We start from the raw sequence: 22,092 nt of genomic DNA, 5'->3' as shown, positions 1-22,092 counted from the left end.
GATGACGTGTTCTCCCTGTGAGCTGTGTGCCTTACACACACCACACAGCAGCATCACTTGACATGTGCAATAAAACACATTTAGAAATATCTGCCCGGCACCTTAGAAACAGCTTTTTTTACTGACTGTAACTTCTGCTTGACTTTATTTTGCAAATGTGTGCCTGAATAAAGAAAATTACTGATGTAAAAATGGCTAAAATGTCCCTTTCTCCTTATGACTGTGCAACTACAGTACATTTGTAATAAATTGTTAAGACTCAAAAGTCAAATAACATGTCATAATATCTTTATTAAGCATCAATTCTTTCCTCTCTGAGCCCTGGTTGAAGGCACAGAGAGACTAAAGTCAGTACTGTATTGTCAACAAAAGTTTTCTTTAAAAATACAATTATTTGAGATATACATTAACAACATCATGTTGGAACACCAAGTGTTTCTTTTCTTTGTTTGTTTTTTTTTTTACAGTTAGAAGAGGAAAAGACGAACCAAACAACAGAAATCAATTTACAGAGTTCAGCGATATGGGCACTGGTGATGTGAAAAAAATAAAATAAAAATAGCCATTTGCAAAGCCTAGATGCATTTGATGAACTGAGCCAGAGAAAAAGAGAAAAAAATGACTTGGAAGTGTTGCATCTGAAGAAAGAAAAATGACTCAGATGAACTGGAACCAGATCAAACAAAGCATTTACAACAGAACAAAATCCATCCCTTCCCGCCTCTGATGGGCTGCACATCTCACGATCTGACTCATTACTTATTTCCTTTGTTATCAGAAGAGCAGATAATGCCATCAGTCATATCTCTTATTTCTTGTCCATCAGGCTCCCACAGTCAGTCTTTGAGCATAAAGCCTTTTATCAGCAAGGCAGATCTGTTAATGAAAAGAATCAATGAGCGGAGGTTTTAATTTGTAATAAACATAAACAGAAGAGGACGGATTTGCATCTTGATTGTACTGCAGCATCGTTGATAACCCTGTAAATCCCTGATGACTATGAGTGACGTGAATTCTTCTAGGACTTTATATTCAGGTTAGGCCAATACATTGATTTGCAAAAACTGGCCATTGATTAAAGGTTGGATATAAGCTAGTCGATGTTATCCACTTCTGATAAAATATTAAGGTTAGCTGCATTAAAATAGCCTGCAATTTTTATTTTTCTTTACTCATTTTATTCATTTAATAGAACTGTGATTGAACCGTGATTGTACCGGGACCTTTCCTACCAAGACCCTAGCTCTGTTAGACTGAAAGGGAACATACCCTTAATTAATGTTATTCATAACACCTCGGTTTCTCCTACTATTTCACATCAAAATAGCTGTTGTGATAAATGTATTTTCTAAATTAATTCATTTTAATCACAGAGTTCCCCCGAAAACAAACAAACAAACAAATAAATAAATAAACAATAAGGGGAGGCACTGTATCCTTGTAAATTCTGGGGAACTTCTTGGGTCTCAAACAGTCAAGATTTAAATTGAATACTAGTACTGAATATTTAGTCTAACTATCAGCAACGTCAAGTCCAAATAACAATAGGGCTTCGCACTGTTCCAGTGCTCGGGCCCTAAATATCGCTACCAATATCAGTCCAACTCTAATCATAATATCATGTAAACTCACATAGTCTTGGCCTAAGAACTTGATAATATGGAAGAGTAATGGTGTCATGATAAAGACAGCTTCGGAGTGGTTTTAAGGGTTATTTTTTCATTTTGATGGAGCCAGGCTAACAACTCCCATAGACTTCAAGTGTTTATGCTAAGCTAACACAAAATGCTAATAATCGGATCAGACCCACTGGACCTACAGAGGTGAAAATGGAATCAAACATCTTGTCTCAGTCTGGGTAAGATGGGAAAAGGGTATTTTACCCGAAATGTTGGAGTATTCCTTTATACCGCTATTGGAAATCGACCTCCGACTGTGTGTGTATGTGACATTATACGAACTGACAGTGGATTTAGTCATCAAATACAGCCCAGATTTGCATGTGTTTCATGTGAAGTGGGAGTTTACATGTTCCAGTATTTCATAAGTCGGGGAAGAGGAGCTACTACTTGATCAGCAAAAGGAAAAAAAAAAAAAAGTAAACAACCATTTACAATGAGAATAGATAAACACATCGCTACAAATATAAATATACACTACGTGATCAAAAAACTGGAATGTGACTACATGTTTGAAATCAGGAATTCCAACACTATAATGCTCATTTTGTCCACTTACAATAAGGCAAGCGTTAGTCTAACACTATGAGATATTAGCCATACGTATTTACAAGGACGCTACATGAGTCGAATCCAGCCGTTGTGAAGCGTTATCTCTCCCAAATTAAAATAAAAAAAAAAAAAGAAAATCTTACAAAAACGTTTTGTTTCATTTAAAGACATGTTTTTCAAAACCACAGTTTGTGCAATTCAGTGCAGTGGCGAGAGCGTTATGAGGACTCCTTAGGACACAGATGAGTGGGAAACAGGTGGCAGGGGGGAAAAAAATAGAGACATCCAGAGCTTTATAACAAGGTGAGTGTAGAGTGAATGAGTGCGCCAACAGTCATGAGCATTGAGAAAACTATACAAAAGGCTTTGTGAGTGTGTCCTCTCTTTAAGGCTTTTGAAGAAACACACACAGCCTTGAATTCACCCACAATTCACCTGGGATAAACTTCAACATGCCAGCATTTAGTGCTACATAAACATTTTGTTCACAAGTACCTGTTCAGTACCGAAGTGCCTTTCTGATATGAGCAAACCCAATTCGTCACCACAAAATGACTTTTTTTTTTTTTCCTCACATGAAAACTAAATCTCACAAGGCATCAGAGTCTTGGGTTTTCGCCATCAGTGCTGTGTGTGGTCATCTATCTACACAAGTTAACATTTCTAAAGTGAGTAAGAAATATCTAACAAGTGGATGAAGTTGAGCTATATTTGGAGACGGTTTATCCAAAATACAAAATAGATGTTTTCCCATTTTATCCCCTAGTGAAATCCATCCATCTAGATTCTGTTTCTGTGTGATTTGGTGAGGTTTCCAGGTTGCCGCAACCTTCCCTGCCTGTTAAAAATGTACATGTGAGACAGTCAACAGGAACAGCTGTTTCCAAAAACAATCACATGAATACTGTGCATAACCCACAGCCCTTTGGGGTGAAGAGTTTCACTGGGAACTATTTCCCGCTGAAGAACAACAGCAAACTGTATCTGCCTCTAATCAATACTTGCTGCGGGAAATAGATCCCTGAGGGCTGTGGATTACGCTGGGTGTCTTTTTCTGTTTAGTTTTTCACGTAAATTTTTGACAGTTTGACAGAGCTCCACAAAAGAACACCCATCCAGTCCAACTGTACTGGAGTGAAGGGAGACAGAGTGGAAACCTCACCGAATCACACAGAAACGAATTATTTCCCCTCGGGGATCAATCAAGTGTTTCTGATTCTGATTTGGATAGATAAACTGCATTGGAGGTAAGTGGGAAATGATCTTTTTTTTGTATTGTGGGTGAACTGCTCCTTTAAATTTATTTCGACCAGGATGAAGAGAAAGCCGGTGGAGCCTCGGACCATTACGCGTTGGTTACTGGCCAGCGCTGGCATGAAGAGCCCCACCCAGTGACAACCTACCGATGTACAACCTCCTGAGAGTGATTTAAGGCCAACTAGTGAAAGAGAGACGAGAGAAAGAAAGAAGGAACCGAGAGACAAAACTGATTGAACTGACATTTTCAGCGAACAGTTTCAGCTACTACACATGAAATGCAAGGGTATATACAGATGCAGTGTTTCTTTTCTGTAAGTGTTACAATGACTGGCGATGAATGCAGTTAGTGGGCCACAGTAAAGCGCTAAATGAATGAGTGAGAAGCTTGTGTGTGTGTGTGTGTGTTTGCAGCAATGGCAGGTTCATAATCATGTGAAACCCGATGTTACAGTGCGAGGATAACAGAAAAAAAAAAAAAACATGACCACTGTCAAAAGAAGCAAATCAGAAATACTGAATGTAAACACTAATATCAATATCATTCCTCCCACCGGAGAAAACATTATGACACAGGCATGCCTACACACACACACACACGCACACGCACACTCACTCACTCACACACACACACACACACACACACACACACACACAAATTGTGCTTAGGATTATGTTCTGCTTCGAACCAAAGCTAGACATCAGAATCAGTCACACACACACTCTCATGTATGACTAACGTTTAGTGAACTGAAAGCAAGGTTTGTTACGACCTAGCAAAGGAATCTGGAGAGCTAAGCTATTTACATCTCTCACTCTCTCTCTCTCTCTCACACACACACACACACACACACACTTATACACACACACATTCAACACAAGTAAGCCTGGGTGTAGTTGAGTCCAGGCGTGATGAGGAGATTTACAGAGGGGTTTCCATGACAGTGGAAGAGTGGGCAGAAGGCAGGGACCCTGTAGTGGGCGGGGCCAATCAGCGAGGAGAGAAGCCTGTTGCTAAGCTACAGCCAACCACCTGTGTCATGTCCCAGATCTGCGGAGACAAGGCAGCCAATACCGGTGTTAGTACAGGCCTGGTTCACAGCTGCATTAGCGGAGACAGCGCTGGTGACAGGTATGGATTTGTTACAGCACCTTTTCACCGTCCGTCACACAACACTGTCACCACCTGACACATCCAGCGTGACTTCAAGCACCCTCAGCCTAGATATAACACATTTCAAGACCTTTCAAATGCTAGTTAAATGAAAAAGACAGATTTTTTACTTGAAATATGCAGTAGTGCAAAAAGTACCAAGATAAACACCACCGCACGCTAAAAAAAAAAAAAAAAATACAAGATTTAAAGACTTCTGAAGCTGAATTCAAAGCGGCACAGGGCGATTTCAAATGCTGATGCCTCCAAATGGCAATGAGAGACTGAAAAAAAATGAATTTCAACACACGGAAATGCTGCTGCAAGCTGACTGTAAAGTGCAAATAGCACCGTCGTGTTTACCGACTCAGTGGGTTTGTGCAGCCAGAGATGTGAGAGGCAAAAGATCTAACTGATGAGTCCAGCTCGCTGATGAATAGGAAACATCTCCCATTTTACGCTTAACGTTCAAGAGATTCACCCTGTTTGCCTGTATGAAATTTGGCCAAATAGTTTTTCTACTTGAAAATATTTCCTTGTGCAGTTTGAAGACTTAAAACCCTAAGGAAGTTCCTGAGCAAGTTCAAGTAAGTTCACTACATTTTTTTCAGTATTTGTGAATCTTTCACGGTCTTGAGGTTGAGAAATATGACGTATCATTGACTGAATTAGAATCCGTGTCTGTCCTAAACACCTGAACATATGACAGTGACCTCTCCTGAATTAATAATCTGGAACTGATAATCTGGTGTTCACCTTAACGATGCGGTCGCTGCCACAAGTGACCATCAGGCCTCTGGACGGGTCCATGTCCATGTGGGCGATGTTGTGTTTCCCCTCGTGGAATGTGGCCAAGGGTGTCCGACTGTGCCACACACACACACACACACACACACACAACAAAACGATGCATTCCATCAGCGTTGCAGTATTCACAGTGAGAGCATAATGCAAAGCAAATCAGCCCAAACAAAGTGACCAACCAGTTACAAACAACGCTCACTCTTATCACTTATCACTTATCATTACTCACTCTTCTTCTTTGATGGTGTCAAAGCAGGCGTCACACACCCTCACCGGGAACTCGAAGCCCATGATAGGGTAGGTGGAGCGCTTAGAACTACATTTCCCACACACAGCTTTGCCGCACTTCCTGCAGTGATGCTGCACACAGGGAACAAAGCTGTATAGTCAGGGTTTCTGCAGGTTTGAGCAAGCTAGACTAAAGGCTTAAAGACTTTTAAGATCAATATCACAAAAACAAAATTTGCAAGAAGCACATAACATTTTTGTCCAACTGTTTATTGAAACAAAAAAAGGTGACTGAAGAAGCTTTGATTCCAATCGTGCTGAATTTGAAAGCCTTCATGCAGAGTTTGCAACGGACCTCCTCAAGCACATCACAAAACAGGGATTATCCCACCAATTTTCACTTAATTTACACTTCCCTATGTCTGTGCTACACTTCAGTATGGAGCTTAGCTGTTGTCTTAGAGAATAAGTAACGATTATTAGTAAAACTTGTTAGCAAACAAAAGTGTTTCTCTTCTTTTTCTGTGTCCTCAAGTCTAAACGTTCACTGAAAACATGATGCCGTTGTTTGTTCTGCTCGTTACAGTCTGCGGGATGCTACAAGACAGTAAACCCAAAATCTCCTGTTACACATTGATTTCATGATGCATCATAAAGAAAATACATCTTAAAACTTATTGAAAAGGTAAGTGGCATTTTAAGACCTTTGAGAGATTTATGGAATTTTAACACCAATTAAGACTTTATTCTTAGAGAAAGTCGAGATGAAAAGAAAAATGCCTTTTAACCCTTTAATAATCACATCCCTTGTCACACTGTGTGTTGATTTAACACTGTATACCCTCAAAAAATAGATTTCTATGTATTCTTATGTCAAAGCACAATCATTTTTTTGTTCTATGACACAAAATATGACGTGTGCTTATGCCGGCATGAACCAGTTTCAGCCAATAATATCATGACATCCACCCATCAATCAATCTTTTACTTTCAGCAGCACAGAGCAAAGATTCACGCCCATTTTTCAACATTACTCTCAACATTATGTCCTGCCTGTCCACCCTGTTTCACTCCAAAATACATCGCCATACGGAGGCTAGATACTCTCGAAATGCCATTTCATCAGGGCTTTAAGGATCTGCAGACACCCTGATATTCGCCTGGCTGAAGGGCTGAGGAGTAATAAGGTGCATTTTGCGCTATTATTTCACAGACCAAGTTAATGAATAAGAATCTGAGAAATGTATACTGCACACACGCTTGGATTTGTGGTGAAGTGTGTGTTTATTTGTACATTTATTGTGCATTTATCTGGAAATTAAACGGTCCTGATCAATGACATGAGCTTTGGTGCACCAGTGGGAGATAAATGATAAACTGTTTTTGTTTCATAATGAATGTAAATACAGTAATATGCGTCACTCTCATCGGGTCAGAAAAAGCAAGTACTTGAGGATGTGTATTAACCTCCTACCTGTCTAAGACCCAGCGTCTTGGTGTCCCACATTTGCTTGATGTTCCAAAAGAAAGGCTGCTCGCACTTCTGACAGGAGTCGCTGTCTAACCACTGGGGAGCCTACAGAAACACATCGATCAATACACAATCAACAGTGATGCGGTGTAAGTGAGGAAAAGGCACTTTCCTCTCTTTTCATTCAACAGTGTTTTTCTACCACAGCAGGAGAATTACCAATACTAGAGACAAGGTGAAATTTAAATAACACCCGAGTTTAGGCAAGTTTCTCTCTTAAGACAAAATGGTGAAAAAAAATGGAACTAAAAGCAAAAAAACACCCCTGAGCACCACTGTGTCAAAGAGTACAGAGAAATGGTAATTTCCTACCAATTATAATCAAGTGATATCCACACTGATGTTATCTGGCTAGCTAATCCTCAACACCGCTCCAGGCAGTGCTGCCCTTTACTATTCTCTGAAAATGTTGCCTTTTGTCTGCAGCTGGCACTCTGCGTATTATGATTAAGCGATTTCCCTCTTCTGTCATCAGCGGAGGGCAGCAGTGACTCAGCTCTTTGATGTCCGCAGCAGCACACCAGAGCGTCGTCTAAATTGAAGAAATCTGCACACCTTCCCTTATGTTTTGATAATGCAGCTCTATTACATAGGCTGTTTGGCAGAACTCTTGTTTGAAGCATACATTATTCCTCAGTGTGAATGGCCCTGGTGGGAATTAATGACATAATGAACTCAGAAACCTGAGGGACTGCTTATTATCACTGATGATTCTTATTTTAAACAGCTTGGAACTAATTTCTGCATCTGCATATCTGATTTTTTATTGGTGGCCAAGGACAGTATCTTCAAAAATTCAATTTTCCACCAAATACAGCATACTGAGCACTACTGAGCTCTATTTCTCAAGGATACAAACATATAAGGGGTCAATTAGTAACAAAAGCCTAAAGTAACATAATACCGAGAACAGGGCCACTCAATTTGTGGGCCCATGGGCCACATTTGACTCAAACTCCCTTTGTTTTGGCCCGCCATGACATTTGACAAGCTCTCATGCTTATTCTCCTCTTATTTTGAAACTGCTGTAAAATCCTAACTGTACTGACTATGAAACATCTACACAGATTAACTAGCCAGTTAAGATTCCTTATTAAATTATGTATGTCTTCTCTATGAAGGATTATGCTGTTAATTTTCAATCAAATATAATACATTTTAATGTAATGTAATTTATAACATCAACATTTATTTCTGGCCCACGGGCCTCCATCCAGATTAATTTTTGGCTGTTCAGGATAGAATTTGTTTCTGACCTAGAAACATTTTGAAAAAATAAGTGTTAAAAATACCTGTTTCTAGTCATTTTTAATGAGAATATCACAGAAACAAACTAAGCAGGTCAAGTTAATGTGGCTAAAAAAAAAAAAAAAATCAGTTTAAGGATTTCTTTTAGCTTGTGCCCTTTTTTGGAGGTCAGCAGTCGTACGACAGCACCTCTAGAGCACGCAGGGGTTCAGTGACTTGCTCATGGACACTTCAGCAGAGCTCAAACCAGCAGTTCTATAACCACCAGAACCCCTGAAGCCTCAACAACACACCTCAAAACATCATGACGAGACTGTAGATGATAGGCAATAGCTGGGCATTAAAGTTCTTCTGTGCAACACATAGCTGCACAGCATTTGATTATGAAATAGTGCAGTATCTGTGATGCAAACCTCCTCTCTGGGTGTGTCCATGTTCCACACTGTGATGCCGCCGTCGGCCGAGCAGGACACCAGCTGCCTGGTCAGCTGGAGGTAGCGCACTGCCTGAACACGCTCACTGGAGGAGTCAAAGGATAATAAAGTCATACAACCTTACAACAATAATAAAAGAATATGTGCACAGCATTTAATGTGCACTGCAAAGAGTTTACAAAGTGCTTTAAGGATTAAATCAATGCAAACATTACAGAAATAAGGAACTGAAAGATAAAAATAAGAATATGGAGGTAAAATGACTAATAGTAAAAAAAAAAAAAAAAAAAAAAAAGATATTACTTTAAGTTTGATTCATGTATTTTATGCTTTATTTCTACTAAACAAAAAGCACACAGTGTGAGCACTCAATGCATGGTGACTCATTTTTGATAATTCCATGGCACCTGCAGCACAGTTAGAAATGGTGTAGAATAGCAAGTCATCAGTATGTGTGGTGGGCTTGGCTTCAATCATGATCAGTCAAGTCACCTTTTTCCTCCACTTTGAAAGCAGTGCACTCTGCAGCACAGCACTCAGTTTGTGGGGCTGATCTGCTGCAAAAGTCTCTCCCAAAAGAACGGAAAGGGAAAAATGATGTCCTCCTGAAGGAGGTGCGAATCACTATAAGTGAATATAAATCACCTTCAACAAGCTGGCCGGAAGGTATTAAATTAACTTCGGAGGAGATAACACATTTGGTTAACATGTTGCTCTGGTCCTGAGAGATCTGTTATCCACTGCAGGAAATGGTTCAATGATTAGGCGGGAAGCCAAACTCAAGTTGGCAGTGAAGCATAAAAACACTTTGAATACGGAAGGGCAGGGCGGGATTCGACCAGCGAGTCCCTGACATCTATAGAGGATGTACAGCCACAGATGTGTGTAGTTAGACTGACAAATGACATATCTAATTTCTTCCTGCTTGAGGAATGTCTTCAAGGTCAAGCTGGCCAACGTAACCTCACTACAAGGGCTGGTGTGCTTTTGAGTAGGATCTGTTTATGTCTGCTTCTCCTGGTAAAGCCATGAAAATATTGCCCTATAATCCTTGATTGCTTCTGACACACCACCTACTGTGCCTCTCCTCTCCTGTCAACTTCCTGGTAGGTCACCAAAATACCAAAGTAGTGTAGGTGAGAAAAAAAAAAATCAAAATTACAAGAACAAATGAAAATGCCACTGACAGAGTGAAAAGCCCTGCCATGCTCCATCTCCAAAACAGACTACACACTTACTGGCTTTTGAATGATTTGAATAACTACATGCCCTCAAATCTGAAGCTACTTTCATGTTGTCATATATATTAATATATATTATGACTATATGCTATTGTGCAGCATATGTTTTCAAACCAAATAATCTCTCATCTCCATATGATATGCATAGAGTAGCATTTGGGTTTTTGAAAATGCATTTTGTGTACTCTTCATGATAAACAGTTAAACCAATAAAGACAGCGACTTGATCAATTATATGAAAGGAAGTCTATGAAAAATAAGACTGAGTGAGTTATTAAAAAAAAAAAAACGAGAGAGAAGCGAGCAGAGATGAAAGGACTTAGTGAAAACAGGATTTAGAGTCTGTCAGTCAATCGCAACAGTAACACTAACTTTCATTTTTTTTCAGCGCAAGTGTCACAACTGCAACTGCAAATCCTGGCATCATTTGAGTGCAACAGGATCTACGGAGGCTTGGTCTGACACGCATCAGTGTACATGGCCCCCGTCTACTGGAATCATCCAGTAGACGAGGGGGGAGCTGGCAGGTGGTGAAATATGTATGAGAACAGAAGAGTAGAGATAAAACCAGAGTCACCCTCTACACACATCTGCTACTGACACAACCGAGATCTGCTTCTGACAAGAGGGAGAGAGACGGACAGAGTGGTCTAAGAAGAGAGAATGACAAAACGTAGTGTTGCTGGTCTTTCTGTGAGACGTCGGTGGTAGGGAAAGGTCGAGCGGAGAAGCTGCAGCAGATCCAGCGATTTATCAGCTTGTTGTGATTACATTAACCACACATCTGATTTATTATTCATTATTCCTTCATATAATTTATTCCAATGCCCTTTCATTAAAGCCATTCCCACCCCCGTTACGTTTACAATCAGCACACAAACACCGCGCCTGCCTAAGGATATACGCTTCCACAGCGGCTGGACTGGACTTACTGGTGGCCCTGCAGCAGTAGCGTTCGCCCTTTGCGGCCCCCGATGTCCCACATGATGACGCTGTGGTCGGAGGCCCCCGAGAACAGCAGCCTCTGGACGGGGTCCCACCACAGGGCCCCTATACTGCCTGGAGGGGACACATCACAGAGACAGAAGGGAAGGTGACAGAAGGTGAGGAAGACTTGGTGAACACTTGCTATATGTGCTGGAAGGGGCTATAGTGAGGGGCCGCTATGTTCCAACCCCTTGGCTCCACCCAGTGCCTGCTGGGAGAACTACAGGTAGCTCCTGCTACCATGAACCTGGAGCTCGATATGCAAACTTTGAGCATCTATGCATATATGGAATGTGCAAATTTTCAATATTAGACTATGATATGAAAATCAAAACCATTTCCTTCTTGTTTTGCAGTTTCAGTTTCTGAAAGGAAAATTAAATGAGCAACCTTCTGGTAGTTTCCAACCCTTTCCATTTGACTTTACCTTAGTCATTGCTTTAGCATGTCCTCGTTTACTGTTTGATGGTTAGCTGAGGCTGTTTGTCTACATGGTGCTATGTAAACAGTGCATAATGAAAATTATCTGGTTATAAAATAAACTGAAAATATACATGTCTGTTTTTTTAAAGTCACCTCTCTGCTTTCTGAGAGACATGTTTTTGTTTTTTTTTTCCGTTGGAAACCCCACAATACTTCATCGGCAGAAACACAAATCTTTTCGTTTGCACAACACGATAGTGTCAAATACTTTTATGATGTGGAAATCTAATTTATTAAACTCACTTATATATGTGGCATCTGCCCAACTAGAGAAACCCAGCAGTTTTCACTTAGTTAATGAAAGTAGTTAAAATATTTAAAACTCAAAACACTGGAATATTTGCAGTGGAACTATTGAGGTAAAGTAGGGCTTAATGTCTGCTACCGTTTCCACATCAACGCTTTCCCCCACTACTTGTTACCATACTTACAGCTGTTAGGGGTCAACAATGCACTGTCTCTATGAACAAGGGTTAGCAAAATGGTAACCAGCAAATGTGCAGGCAGACCCCACTGCAAGCAAACAAGGCCATGTCACTTTCACTTCCATTTATTGCACTTGTTAATCTTATAGTCTGTGATTTGGCCACATGGTCAACAAAATGTGAAAGAAAAGCCATTTCTAATCCACATGTAGTAACTAGATAAATACAAGAATGTATTGCATTGATCCAATGCAGACAAATTTAAAAGGTGTCAAGACAGCTCAGGCTGCTCTTGCTGTTAATAGCATACAACAAATTTAGATTACCAGAGTTTACTTCCAGGTGTAAATTATGTCACATACAGCCTGACTTTAATGAATGCTCTGAATGGGCGACATTATGCATTGTTAATTAGATGTCCCGCAGCTTGCCAGACAATAGCAAGCCAGCTTTTTGCCAAACCAGCAAATATGTCTGTGCTTCTGTTGTTGCTGGGTACCAAAAACCCAACAGTGGAGATTTGTTGCTCACAGACAGAAATGTTTGTCTCCAGTGGGCAGTTATACTTACTGTGACAAGCTTAGTATCATCTAACCATCAAAAACAGACAAAACATTATGCTCCTTATGTTCAAAATCAATACCAAACTTTTCCTTTGTTAATAACTGCACTGGATCTGTATCCTCATTATATGGACACACAATCTGGATACCAGATGCATGTTAATGTAATGCATATTAATGGAGGGAATGGGGCCAAAAAGTTGCTGCTCTCAGCGTGTGACTGACTGGGGATGGGAGGGGACAGATGTCACGGATACTGGATTATGGAATTCTTGGCTTTTGGAGTTTGAATGGAGACAAGCATGTTTTTGTTTCTTTCTTGCCCAATTTTTTATCCTGTTCTTGGCCCCTGGCCATTATTCAGTGGGGAACTCAGTTGTATTCAGTTGATGAAGCACACACTGCACAGACCATCTGCCCTTTCCTATCAAAGTGAACTGCATATCACACATGCTCAGCACTCTCTATCCTCCTCTATCTGCATCCAAAATCAGCACGCAGAAATGCTGTTAAGGTACACAACACAACATTTTAACGGGAGCTATGAATATGACTGCAAATGCTTTGACACCACTCCTGACTTTCCTGTCATATCTCTGGTTTTCCAGGCAAGCCACCAACCATTAACCATGTTTTTCCAGTCAAGTCGATTCAAAGTTTTTCAAAGGGCGAGCAACAGTGGGAGAGATGATAGAAAGTGGAGAGTTCTGGAAGTCAGACCACAGTCATATGATCAACAATGGTCTGTGGTGGGGGGTGGGGGTGAGTCATTAGGCTTGCTGTAACTGTAGCTACACAAGGGCCAGGGAAACCACGCAAACTCACATACTCTCTCTCACACACACACACGTACAGATACACAGGACTGTACCACCTCAGCAACTTGGGAACTTTACCTTACACACAGTATTGTCATAATACAGCATGTGGAAATACATATTGTACACTATCATAAACAGCAAAGAGATTTAAGACTTATACATTTAAGAATCTTTCCCAAATTGATTAATATTGAGAAATGCCATCTGTATCACCTAATGTTGGCCATATTTCATTCTCCTTGAAGTTGAAAACAAAGACATGCACTTCACAATATTTTACTGTGCCAGCTATTGCCCATACAAGCAGGACGGGCTATTAACGGGAGGAACCAGGGATATGACATTCCTGTCAGGTCACAGTGGACAAGCCTTTCTTGAGTGAGAACAAAAACTCAAAACGCATGATGTTGACAAGGTTTCGCCGAATTTTGACTCATCCTAATTACCATAAAAATACGTGGATGGAAATCCATAGTATGTAAGCAAATGCCACACCAATGGAAATACTTGAATAAATGAGGGATATAGAGTGTTTCCATACAAGTGTGGTTCCTAACCTAATAAGACAATGAACATCATGCTCAGGGTAATGCATAAAAATACTGGCCAGATCTACTGGTCCATTATCTTAGACCAAGCAGACATACGACAGGGTTTGTTTGTCAAGCATTCAGAGATGAAGACAGTGGAACAGTGAAAGCAAAATCAGAATGGACATTTGAAAAGACAGCAACAACGAGGGGAAACTGGACTTAAGTACATACTTCCAATGCCAGCACATTGGTTTGGGATGCAGCAAAGACGACAATATGAAGCAGTTCACTGCACATGTGACTGTGAACACTACGGAGACAGTATCATCCAATCAAAACTTTGAATAGATGGATACTCTAGCTGTCCTGAGGTATATAAACCCCCTATTACACCTGAAAAGCACAGACCCGGTATACTCCCATTACCCTCAGAGGTAACGTCATCATTTGTCTCTGATTTGTTAGCATTTTTGAGACTTTAAAAAAATCGGGAATGAGGCTATCCTAAATAATAATTTATGACATTAGGACATTTTTTACAACCTGAACATGACCATAGAGTAGTTTGTCAGCTGACACTAAAACACATGAACACTGTTTAAAAGCAGACTATGCAGCACCAGCTACAGCCTAGCTACAATGGAGTTTAATGAGAAGAAAAACATCTGCTCTCTCTTCTGTGATGTATTTCTTCCTGTATGAATGTCTAATGTTACTGCAAATTGGTTTTCTTTTAAGGGGCTGACACTGAAACCTCTATGAGACTGCTGATTTTCTCCTCTCCTATTAAAATCCATTGCAGCTGTGCTGAAAATGTCTCACAGTGACATCAATGAGTAACCAGCCAACTGGCCTGCAGACCATCAACCAACCAATTAGCACCAGAAACAAAAGATGAATCACCAATTCTTGTTTTTTAAAAAGTTTTAAAGTGTTTTAGGGTGGATTTATCCTAGGAATATTATGAGACACTCCTCGATAGAGAACAAAAATGACTGATGATGATGTCTCATATACTGTTGAGCGTGATGATAAGTGTACAAGTATCTTCCTCCTGGCTGACTTGACCTGTAGGAGCAGCGCCACGGTAAAACGACACAATCTGATCCGTGGAAAGTCATATGATCACATGAATCATCCTTCATCGTATTCTCAGGAAACAGATGAGTACATGTGTGATGCATGCCAAAAGAAGCCCACAAGCCTGAAGGGCATACGCTCATTTCTCACAATGCAGAGTCCTTGTGGCTCTGGGAATCTTCTTGGCTGAAGGACTAGAGCGGTCACTGAATAGTTTGATGAGCATGAAAATGACAATTACGTTATCTCAACGCAATGGACCGCTTATTGGATATTCTACAGTGGTGCCTGACACACCATTTTCTGAGAAAACACCAGTAGCAACCGTTACTATGATCATACAGAGTCAGTGTGGAGCACGCTGGCTGAATTGTGGGAGTTTTCGTCTAAGAATCTGACATTTTTACTCGCAAAACTGTTTGCTGTTGCTGGTATGGCGGCAGCTTCTGCAGCTGGCTGTCATGGAAACACAGTGTGTGTCAAGCAACCTACTCGTTCAAGTTATCAGCACCAAAAACAGCTCAAGGTAGCATTTTTTCTGACAGGTCTAATAGTGTGGTGTGAGTGTACCATTTACAAGACCAAAACAACATAATAAATGCATAAACTGTGTGTAAAGCAATTTAGTCAGATCTGAAATGGACAGCTACTGCATAGTATAATTAAACATGTAAGTTTCCAACATATTTGACTCGGACTCTTTTCTCATATTGAGGGAGGAATTTAAGTTTCAAGAACTTCTAAATGTACTGTAGCTCCTATCAGTGTCCACTGCAGTAATGAGTGTGTGGCTATGCTTTGTTGGTTTTGTGCAGTCCACTTGACCTGGTTATGTCATGTAGTCTCCAGTTGATTTTTCATTTTCTCTCATAATGAAGTCATGGGGAGGAATGTGAGTTATCTATTAAATGCTCCAGCCAGATCTGCCTATGTGCCTTATTATCAATACACTGGCATGTGAATACACTATTGCTGGCTTATTGTTTTGCTTCTCCTGTGATCCATTTGTGCCGTGAGAGAGGAAAGTAGTTCTGTTTGTGTGGATGAGCGTTTCTGCAGGTAGGTGTGTGTGTGTGTGTGTGTGTGTGTGTGAGTGTGTGTGTGTTTACCTTCATGGCCCTTCAGTGTAGTGATGGTGGAGTAGGTCTGCCTCTCCAGCTTCAGCAGGGTGATCTGTCCTGAGTAATCGCCTATGAAGGCATGCTGCGTCTCGTGATCATATCTGAACGTGGAGTCAAGGCTTAAACAGGCTGGAGATGCTCACTGCCTGAAGTGAGAGATACTGTGATACACTCTTACACACCCTCCCACACACACCTACACACTGCAAGTAAGTAATGGATACTGTAAGCAAGAGGCCCAAGATGTGAAGTAGTGTCTCCCCAGCATGCTGCCACTCTGGGTGCACATCCAGCTCACACTCTTGTCATGGCCAGTGCTCACCACCCACTCACTTTCCAGGGAAAATACCATATCTGACACACGGTTCTGGTGGGCTGCAAAAACACACAGACACAAACAGACACACACACATATACACACACACACACACACACACACACACCAAGTGTTAAATCATCATCGTGTTGAATAAACATCAAACGAGATGAAATCTGTTCCATGTGGCTTTTTTTTCTCCAGGCTGGCATGGATGAGCACAGTCAAACTGATTTGCCCTTTTGGCGGACTGATCCCATCAGAGGCGCTGCTTAGTGTCGCAGTAATCCAGGTTAAATCAGGTGAAACCCTCCAAACTCCCATCTGTTTTAATGGACCATCTTGGAGATCTTGGCATTTTTTTTTCATTTCTCTAGTTTTTCATTACAAGATCCTCATTTTTCACAGTTGGCAGGGTTATGCGCTTCTTTTAAACCCAGGATGATGATGATAATAAAACACATTTTTCTTATGTGCAATCTGGACAAAATTTCATATTACAATCAGTTCAGATAAAAGATGTCCCACAGACAACTAGGGTGGTAATGAACAATTCTACTATATGTAATCAAACTGCATCAGGCCAGTAGTTTTATGAGGTATCAGCCTGATCCCTCTGACAACTATATGGCCTTGATTAGACACACTCTGCCATTTCTTAAATGTGACTGTGAGCCATGTTTTTCCTGAGTGATTTCTCGCTCCACTATTTGCCTTTGTGACAAGTGGAGTGGTGGAAACCAGATGGAGCTTTCCAACAGCGACATGTGGTGTTTCCCCTCTACAGCAACATGCTTTTCCAGTTTCCCCTAAGCTACATTTTCCGCTGATGAGAGAGCGGGCTAAATGGCTGCTAATAGTCAGAGGGATTGTGCTCTCTGTTTAATCGGCTAATAATGCCAATATGGCAGGATATGTAATCAAGATGTCATGCGACTGCTGTGGTCTCATCCTGGTCTGTGTGTGTGGATGTGGTGAGATACAGGAAGGGGAAAATAGGGGCTGCACTGTGTGTATGAGTGTGTGTGTGTGTGTGTGTGTGTGTGTGTTTTCTAGGACAGTGGCTCTATAGCCTGGGTGACATGATGAGCTCTGACTTCCTGTGGGAATTCACAGAGACACACTGGGGTTTGTCCCGAGGCATGCTGGGAGAGAGGAGATCATTTCTCATGGGACTGGGAGGGGCTTTGGCTCTGACAACACACACACCAGAAGAGAAAAGCTCACATACACACACACCCGGAGTAACACTGATCCTATGAGCGTATTCAACATTACAATGCCATGGAATTGAACCTCAGACAGCTATAGCAACACATCAGCAATGAAAGCAGAGCTGCAGATTGAGTGTGTATTCTGTTTTCTGCTCTCCCCTGTGATTAATAAGACCGGAAACTCCTCCTCTCAGATCTCACCTGGATATGTCTTGACATGGTTCATCTTGTTGAAATCCTCAGAGATGAGGAACTCCTACAAGGAAAGAGAACAAAACAAAGTTTCCAATCACTACTTAACTCCCACTGTCATTTAGAGGAGGCCACACACTGAAAACAAAACTGCTTTAAAGGAGGATTGCAGCTTTTGAGCGAGGCTAATTGAACATCAGCAGAGTGGGCCTGAAAGCAGGAATGTGAGGTCATCTGTGCAACTTGGCTCCACTCACCACAACAGCTCCATTGTCCTGGCCTATGAAGATGCGTCTGCTGTCATGGTGGTACGACATGCAGGAGCATGGAGCTAAGGGAGAGAGAATGGAAGCGATATGAGCAGGGGAAACACACACATGACATGTTACAGATATGGTGTGTATTATGTGTCTACACGTAAACACAAGCTGTGTTTTCCCCTAAACTGATGCAGAAGTGCTGGTGGAGAAAAAAAAAACAGTGAGTGAAATTACAGCCACCAATTACATTAAATACCAATTATGTTAAGCACCAATTACATTAAATAGATCAGCTGATATGAGCACCTATTCAAGTTTCAGTTAATTCACAGTCATTCATGCTGCCTATCATTTGCTCGTTATAATGAAAAATTAGAGGGCTATCAGTTGCACTTGTTTATGCATTTGATCAAATTATGCACTGACAGTTGCATAACCACCCTCAATAACATTAAAAATAAAACATAAATCTATATAATAATGATGCAACAGAAAACAAGCACCAGAACATTTTTTAAATTTTTTAATCTGACAGCTTCGTTTTCTGATCCCAGTGTATTTTAAAGCTGTTCTGGTGTCAGTACTGATGCCACATGCATTACTGATGCACCTCTACGTGGTGTATTTATCTATACCATAGCATCTTAAATGCACTGGAACAGGAACAGGAACCACCATGAACTGAATGTGGCATTGTTCCCCAACCACGACAAAAAAACACAACACTCTACAGGAAATCGCACAAACCGCACATTGGCGCAAAAACACAACAAACACACACACATTCACTACTCATTTCCCCATCAAGACAATGTAATCCTACTCACAGGAGACTGTGTGGTAGATGCTTGGCCAGTACTGACCGCTGTCTCTCTTCAGCCATACCCGGATGGTTCTGTGGGGGGAAAAAGTGTCAAAATGTCAAACTCAAAGCCTCAAAATCCCCTTTCACGTCAGCTGAGTCCTCAACTAAAGCCACTGAACATTCTGGTCGCTGGTTTGTGGAATAAAGGCCACTGGTTTAAGTAAAATAAGGCATTTTATCTTTAAATGCATGTCCAATCTTTTAGTTACGGGGCTGATCAGGAGATGGCTCAATGGACTCAAGATGTGGCTATTATTCAGTTGTGTTTACTTCCATTCTGAGGCTTAACACAGGCAATGTAATCTGACTGGACTTTGACAGCAAAATTTGGATTTGTTGATGTTTTTTTTGTTTTTTTTTGGCGATGGAAGGTGTCCCATTTCTGACCAGCCAATCTATGTTGCACAGAAAATTATGGAATCTCTGAAATGAACAACCATCAAGCACCATTCACTGTCAACCTGGCTCACTAGCAGACCTTTAGTAAAAATTTAACATTATTCCCATGTGATGCCACAGGGGCATTCAGATGTACAGCAACTAAAAAGACAAAAATGAGCAAGCAAACAAACAAACAAAAACACCATTCTATCCATTCTATGTTATAAATTAAAACTTTAAATCTGCTCACACAATGCCTGCTTCTGGACACGAAATGGTGTTTAAAACAGGTAATGTGACGAACTTGTATTAAATATACATCATATTTAGGTGTAGGTTCATGTTTTTGGTTGAACTGCCCTTGGCCAGTGAGCTAATCAGTTAAATCCCAGACGCTGGTTATCAAGATTCAGGGTGAAAAAGGGTGAACGATGACTCATCTGACCATTTTAATTCCATCCACTGCCCCAAGTCTCATGTTTTGTTATCTTTACACCATGTTATGCATCCAATCTGCTGGCCATGAACACAAGCAGTTCCTGGATGGCAGCCCAGTGTTGTGCAGCTCGCACTGTCCAGTTTGGAGAGCGTGTCAGAGAGATGTTTATTGAGTTCTGCCGTCGTTTTTAAGGACCAAGATCTGTGCTGTTTAGCAGTTCTTCTCTTGAGTGTCTGTCTATTCCGGTCAGTGAACTGTGACTTGCAGCCGCTGTTCCTCTTAGTCTCTGCTTGACATATGGCGTCACAGTATTCCAAGCTTTTTTTCTATACATGTTACAGTATTTTCTATAATCAGTCACTTTCCTTAAAAGTTTTGACGCGAGTGTTATGCTTTGCCATATTTTATGCTGTGTCTACCGCAGGATCTGCGATGAGGGAGGGAAACAAGAATATGATCTGAATTGCGTCCTCATCCCTAACTAACACTTTTGAGTGAACTGTAAAAACATGATTTAACACTATAATCCTGTTCAAAGTCTCTCATATTTGGACCACTGTATGGTTAGAGCTTATGATGACTAAGTATGTTTACTCTAACTACATTTTAAATAAGTTACTTTTTAAATTTGCTGAAGCAGTCAGTGAGGGGATAAAGTTTGACTTCTGTGCTCGTACATGTTCATGATACATTACGCAACAGAATAACACCAAAGAAGCTACAATCGAGCCTGGTCTTGCTTGTGAACTTGAAAGTGATATTGCTGCACCATTTCCCCACAACTTCCCTTTTCAAAGCCCAAGACCTCTACTGGAGACAGCACATTGCTTCACAGGAACCGACTGCCCTTCTCCTTCAACCAGGATATTGCTTATTAATATCTGCAACCAAGTATAGCAGCCCTATACTCACCTTATCACCCAATGAGTCAGGCAAGTCACGATGACATACTGTAACTGTTTCACAAGTCGGTTTGCTTGGCTGCCTGGACATTTGGTGATAATGTCCAGTATGACACAAGGTTCCTCATATCATATACAGTACTCATATTGTTGCCTTCAAGTGCTGTTTGAAATGCTGTAATAACTCATTAAGGACATATCCAATGGCAAAAGAAAGTGGGAGACACATTTTGGGATGAGGATATGAAAATGTGGTAATGTGGATTAGAACTGACAAGATTAGGGGCAGAGAACTTGGATAACAATATTGGCATATAATTTTTTTTTTCACAATGCATGTAATTAAGTGTTGTGGATTAGCATTGTGTTAGTATGTATCACCTTTTAAGAAATATATTCAGAGACCATTTAAATGCTTGATGCACTTGATTCCTACAACAAAACAAGTCACTAAACACCACCTAAAGCAGCTGAATGAGCGACAAGTTGTTGTCATGGGCAATGACAGAAGATTACGGGGAGCATCTGAAGGCACCATGTCATTTATTTATCTGGACATCGTGCCTATCTTGCTAGGTGAAAAAAAAAAATGCATTCAGTCATTATCCAAATTTAAATATCTATAACAACAGATCTGCCACCGGTTATATCAAGGTAAGTTGTAGGATAGGGATATTTTATGGACGGGCCAGTCTTGGCAAATGAAATAGCTGTTCTAAATCTCCAAAGTGCTTTCTATAGCATAGTCAACGGCAAATATATTTATTGAGAAAGAACATTTTGCTTCTAATCATTTGCCACTAGCATACCTGTTTGTGGGAATTACTATAGTGTCCAGCAAATAGACCGAGTCCAGTCTTCTGCTGGTCCGCTAACATGAGCTAGCTTGGCAAACTTACCGGTCCTCGCTAACCGTGATCACTCCATCCTCTTTCGGTATCAAAACGGCCGCATTGACAGAGTCTGAGTGTCCCTCAATCTTGTTCAGAAGGACCGGTCTAGAGGTTTGGGGCCTCGAATGAATCTCCGCCGCCATGGTTTTAACTAGCTGGTGTTTTCTTTCAGCTGTTTTTCCGCCTCACTCGCCAGTGAGGGAGGATCAGCTGACAACTGGGAGCTTCTGTCAGGATTACCGTAATAACCGCAGGAGCGAGAGGAGGCGAACGAAGATGCTGCATTCATGTTATTATGGGAATAAACGCCAGAAAACGATATTGTGTTGTTAGTAAAAACTCTAAGTTTTAAGTTTTCTGCGGTCTGTCAGTCTTTTCACACTTTAGACCAATGCACGTGGTAGGTCATACATTTAAGTTCACATGAACACAGGAAAGGGTCAACCAAACTATTACACACAGCGACCACAAACTAAAAAGACAGCAAGTT

The 22,092-nt window shown here is 40.9% G+C and overlaps 1 protein-coding gene across 2 annotated transcripts; it reads right to left on the bottom strand.

The window, feature by feature from the left end:
* Positions 1–271: 271 nt before the first annotated feature.
* On the bottom strand, positions 272–21,824 carry wdfy1 (WD repeat and FYVE domain containing 1). Of its 2 annotated transcripts, XR_003929189.1 has the most exons (13): positions 21,609–21,824; positions 18,950–19,017; positions 18,120–18,193; positions 17,872–17,926; positions 16,365–16,515; positions 16,129–16,241; positions 11,060–11,186; positions 8,866–8,971; positions 7,148–7,249; positions 5,675–5,805; positions 5,398–5,506; positions 4,109–4,539; positions 272–4,070 (listed from the first exon to the last, which is right to left on the bottom strand). XR_003929189.1 is itself a non-coding variant. In XM_030066324.1 (12 exons), exons 1-12 carry the CDS (start codon positions 21,743–21,745, stop codon positions 4,480–4,482), a joined length of 1,233 nt encoding a protein of 410 aa, XP_029922184.1. In that variant the 5' UTR covers positions 21,746–21,824; the 3' UTR covers positions 272–4,479. The 2 variants fall into 2 exon arrangements, 1 of the variants encoding a protein (XP_029922184.1); XM_030066324.1 differs by having other exon boundaries at positions 272–4,539.
* Between the last annotated feature and the right edge of the window lie 268 nt (positions 21,825–22,092).

This window comes from Myripristis murdjan, chromosome 13, assembly GCF_902150065.1.
Source record: "Myripristis murdjan chromosome 13, fMyrMur1.1, whole genome shotgun sequence".
In the NCBI taxonomy this organism is placed as follows: Eukaryota; Metazoa; Chordata; class Actinopteri; order Holocentriformes; family Holocentridae; genus Myripristis; species Myripristis murdjan.
The sequence above is the reverse complement of the archived record's forward strand: the minus strand, read 5'-3'. Positions and strand labels throughout refer to the sequence as shown.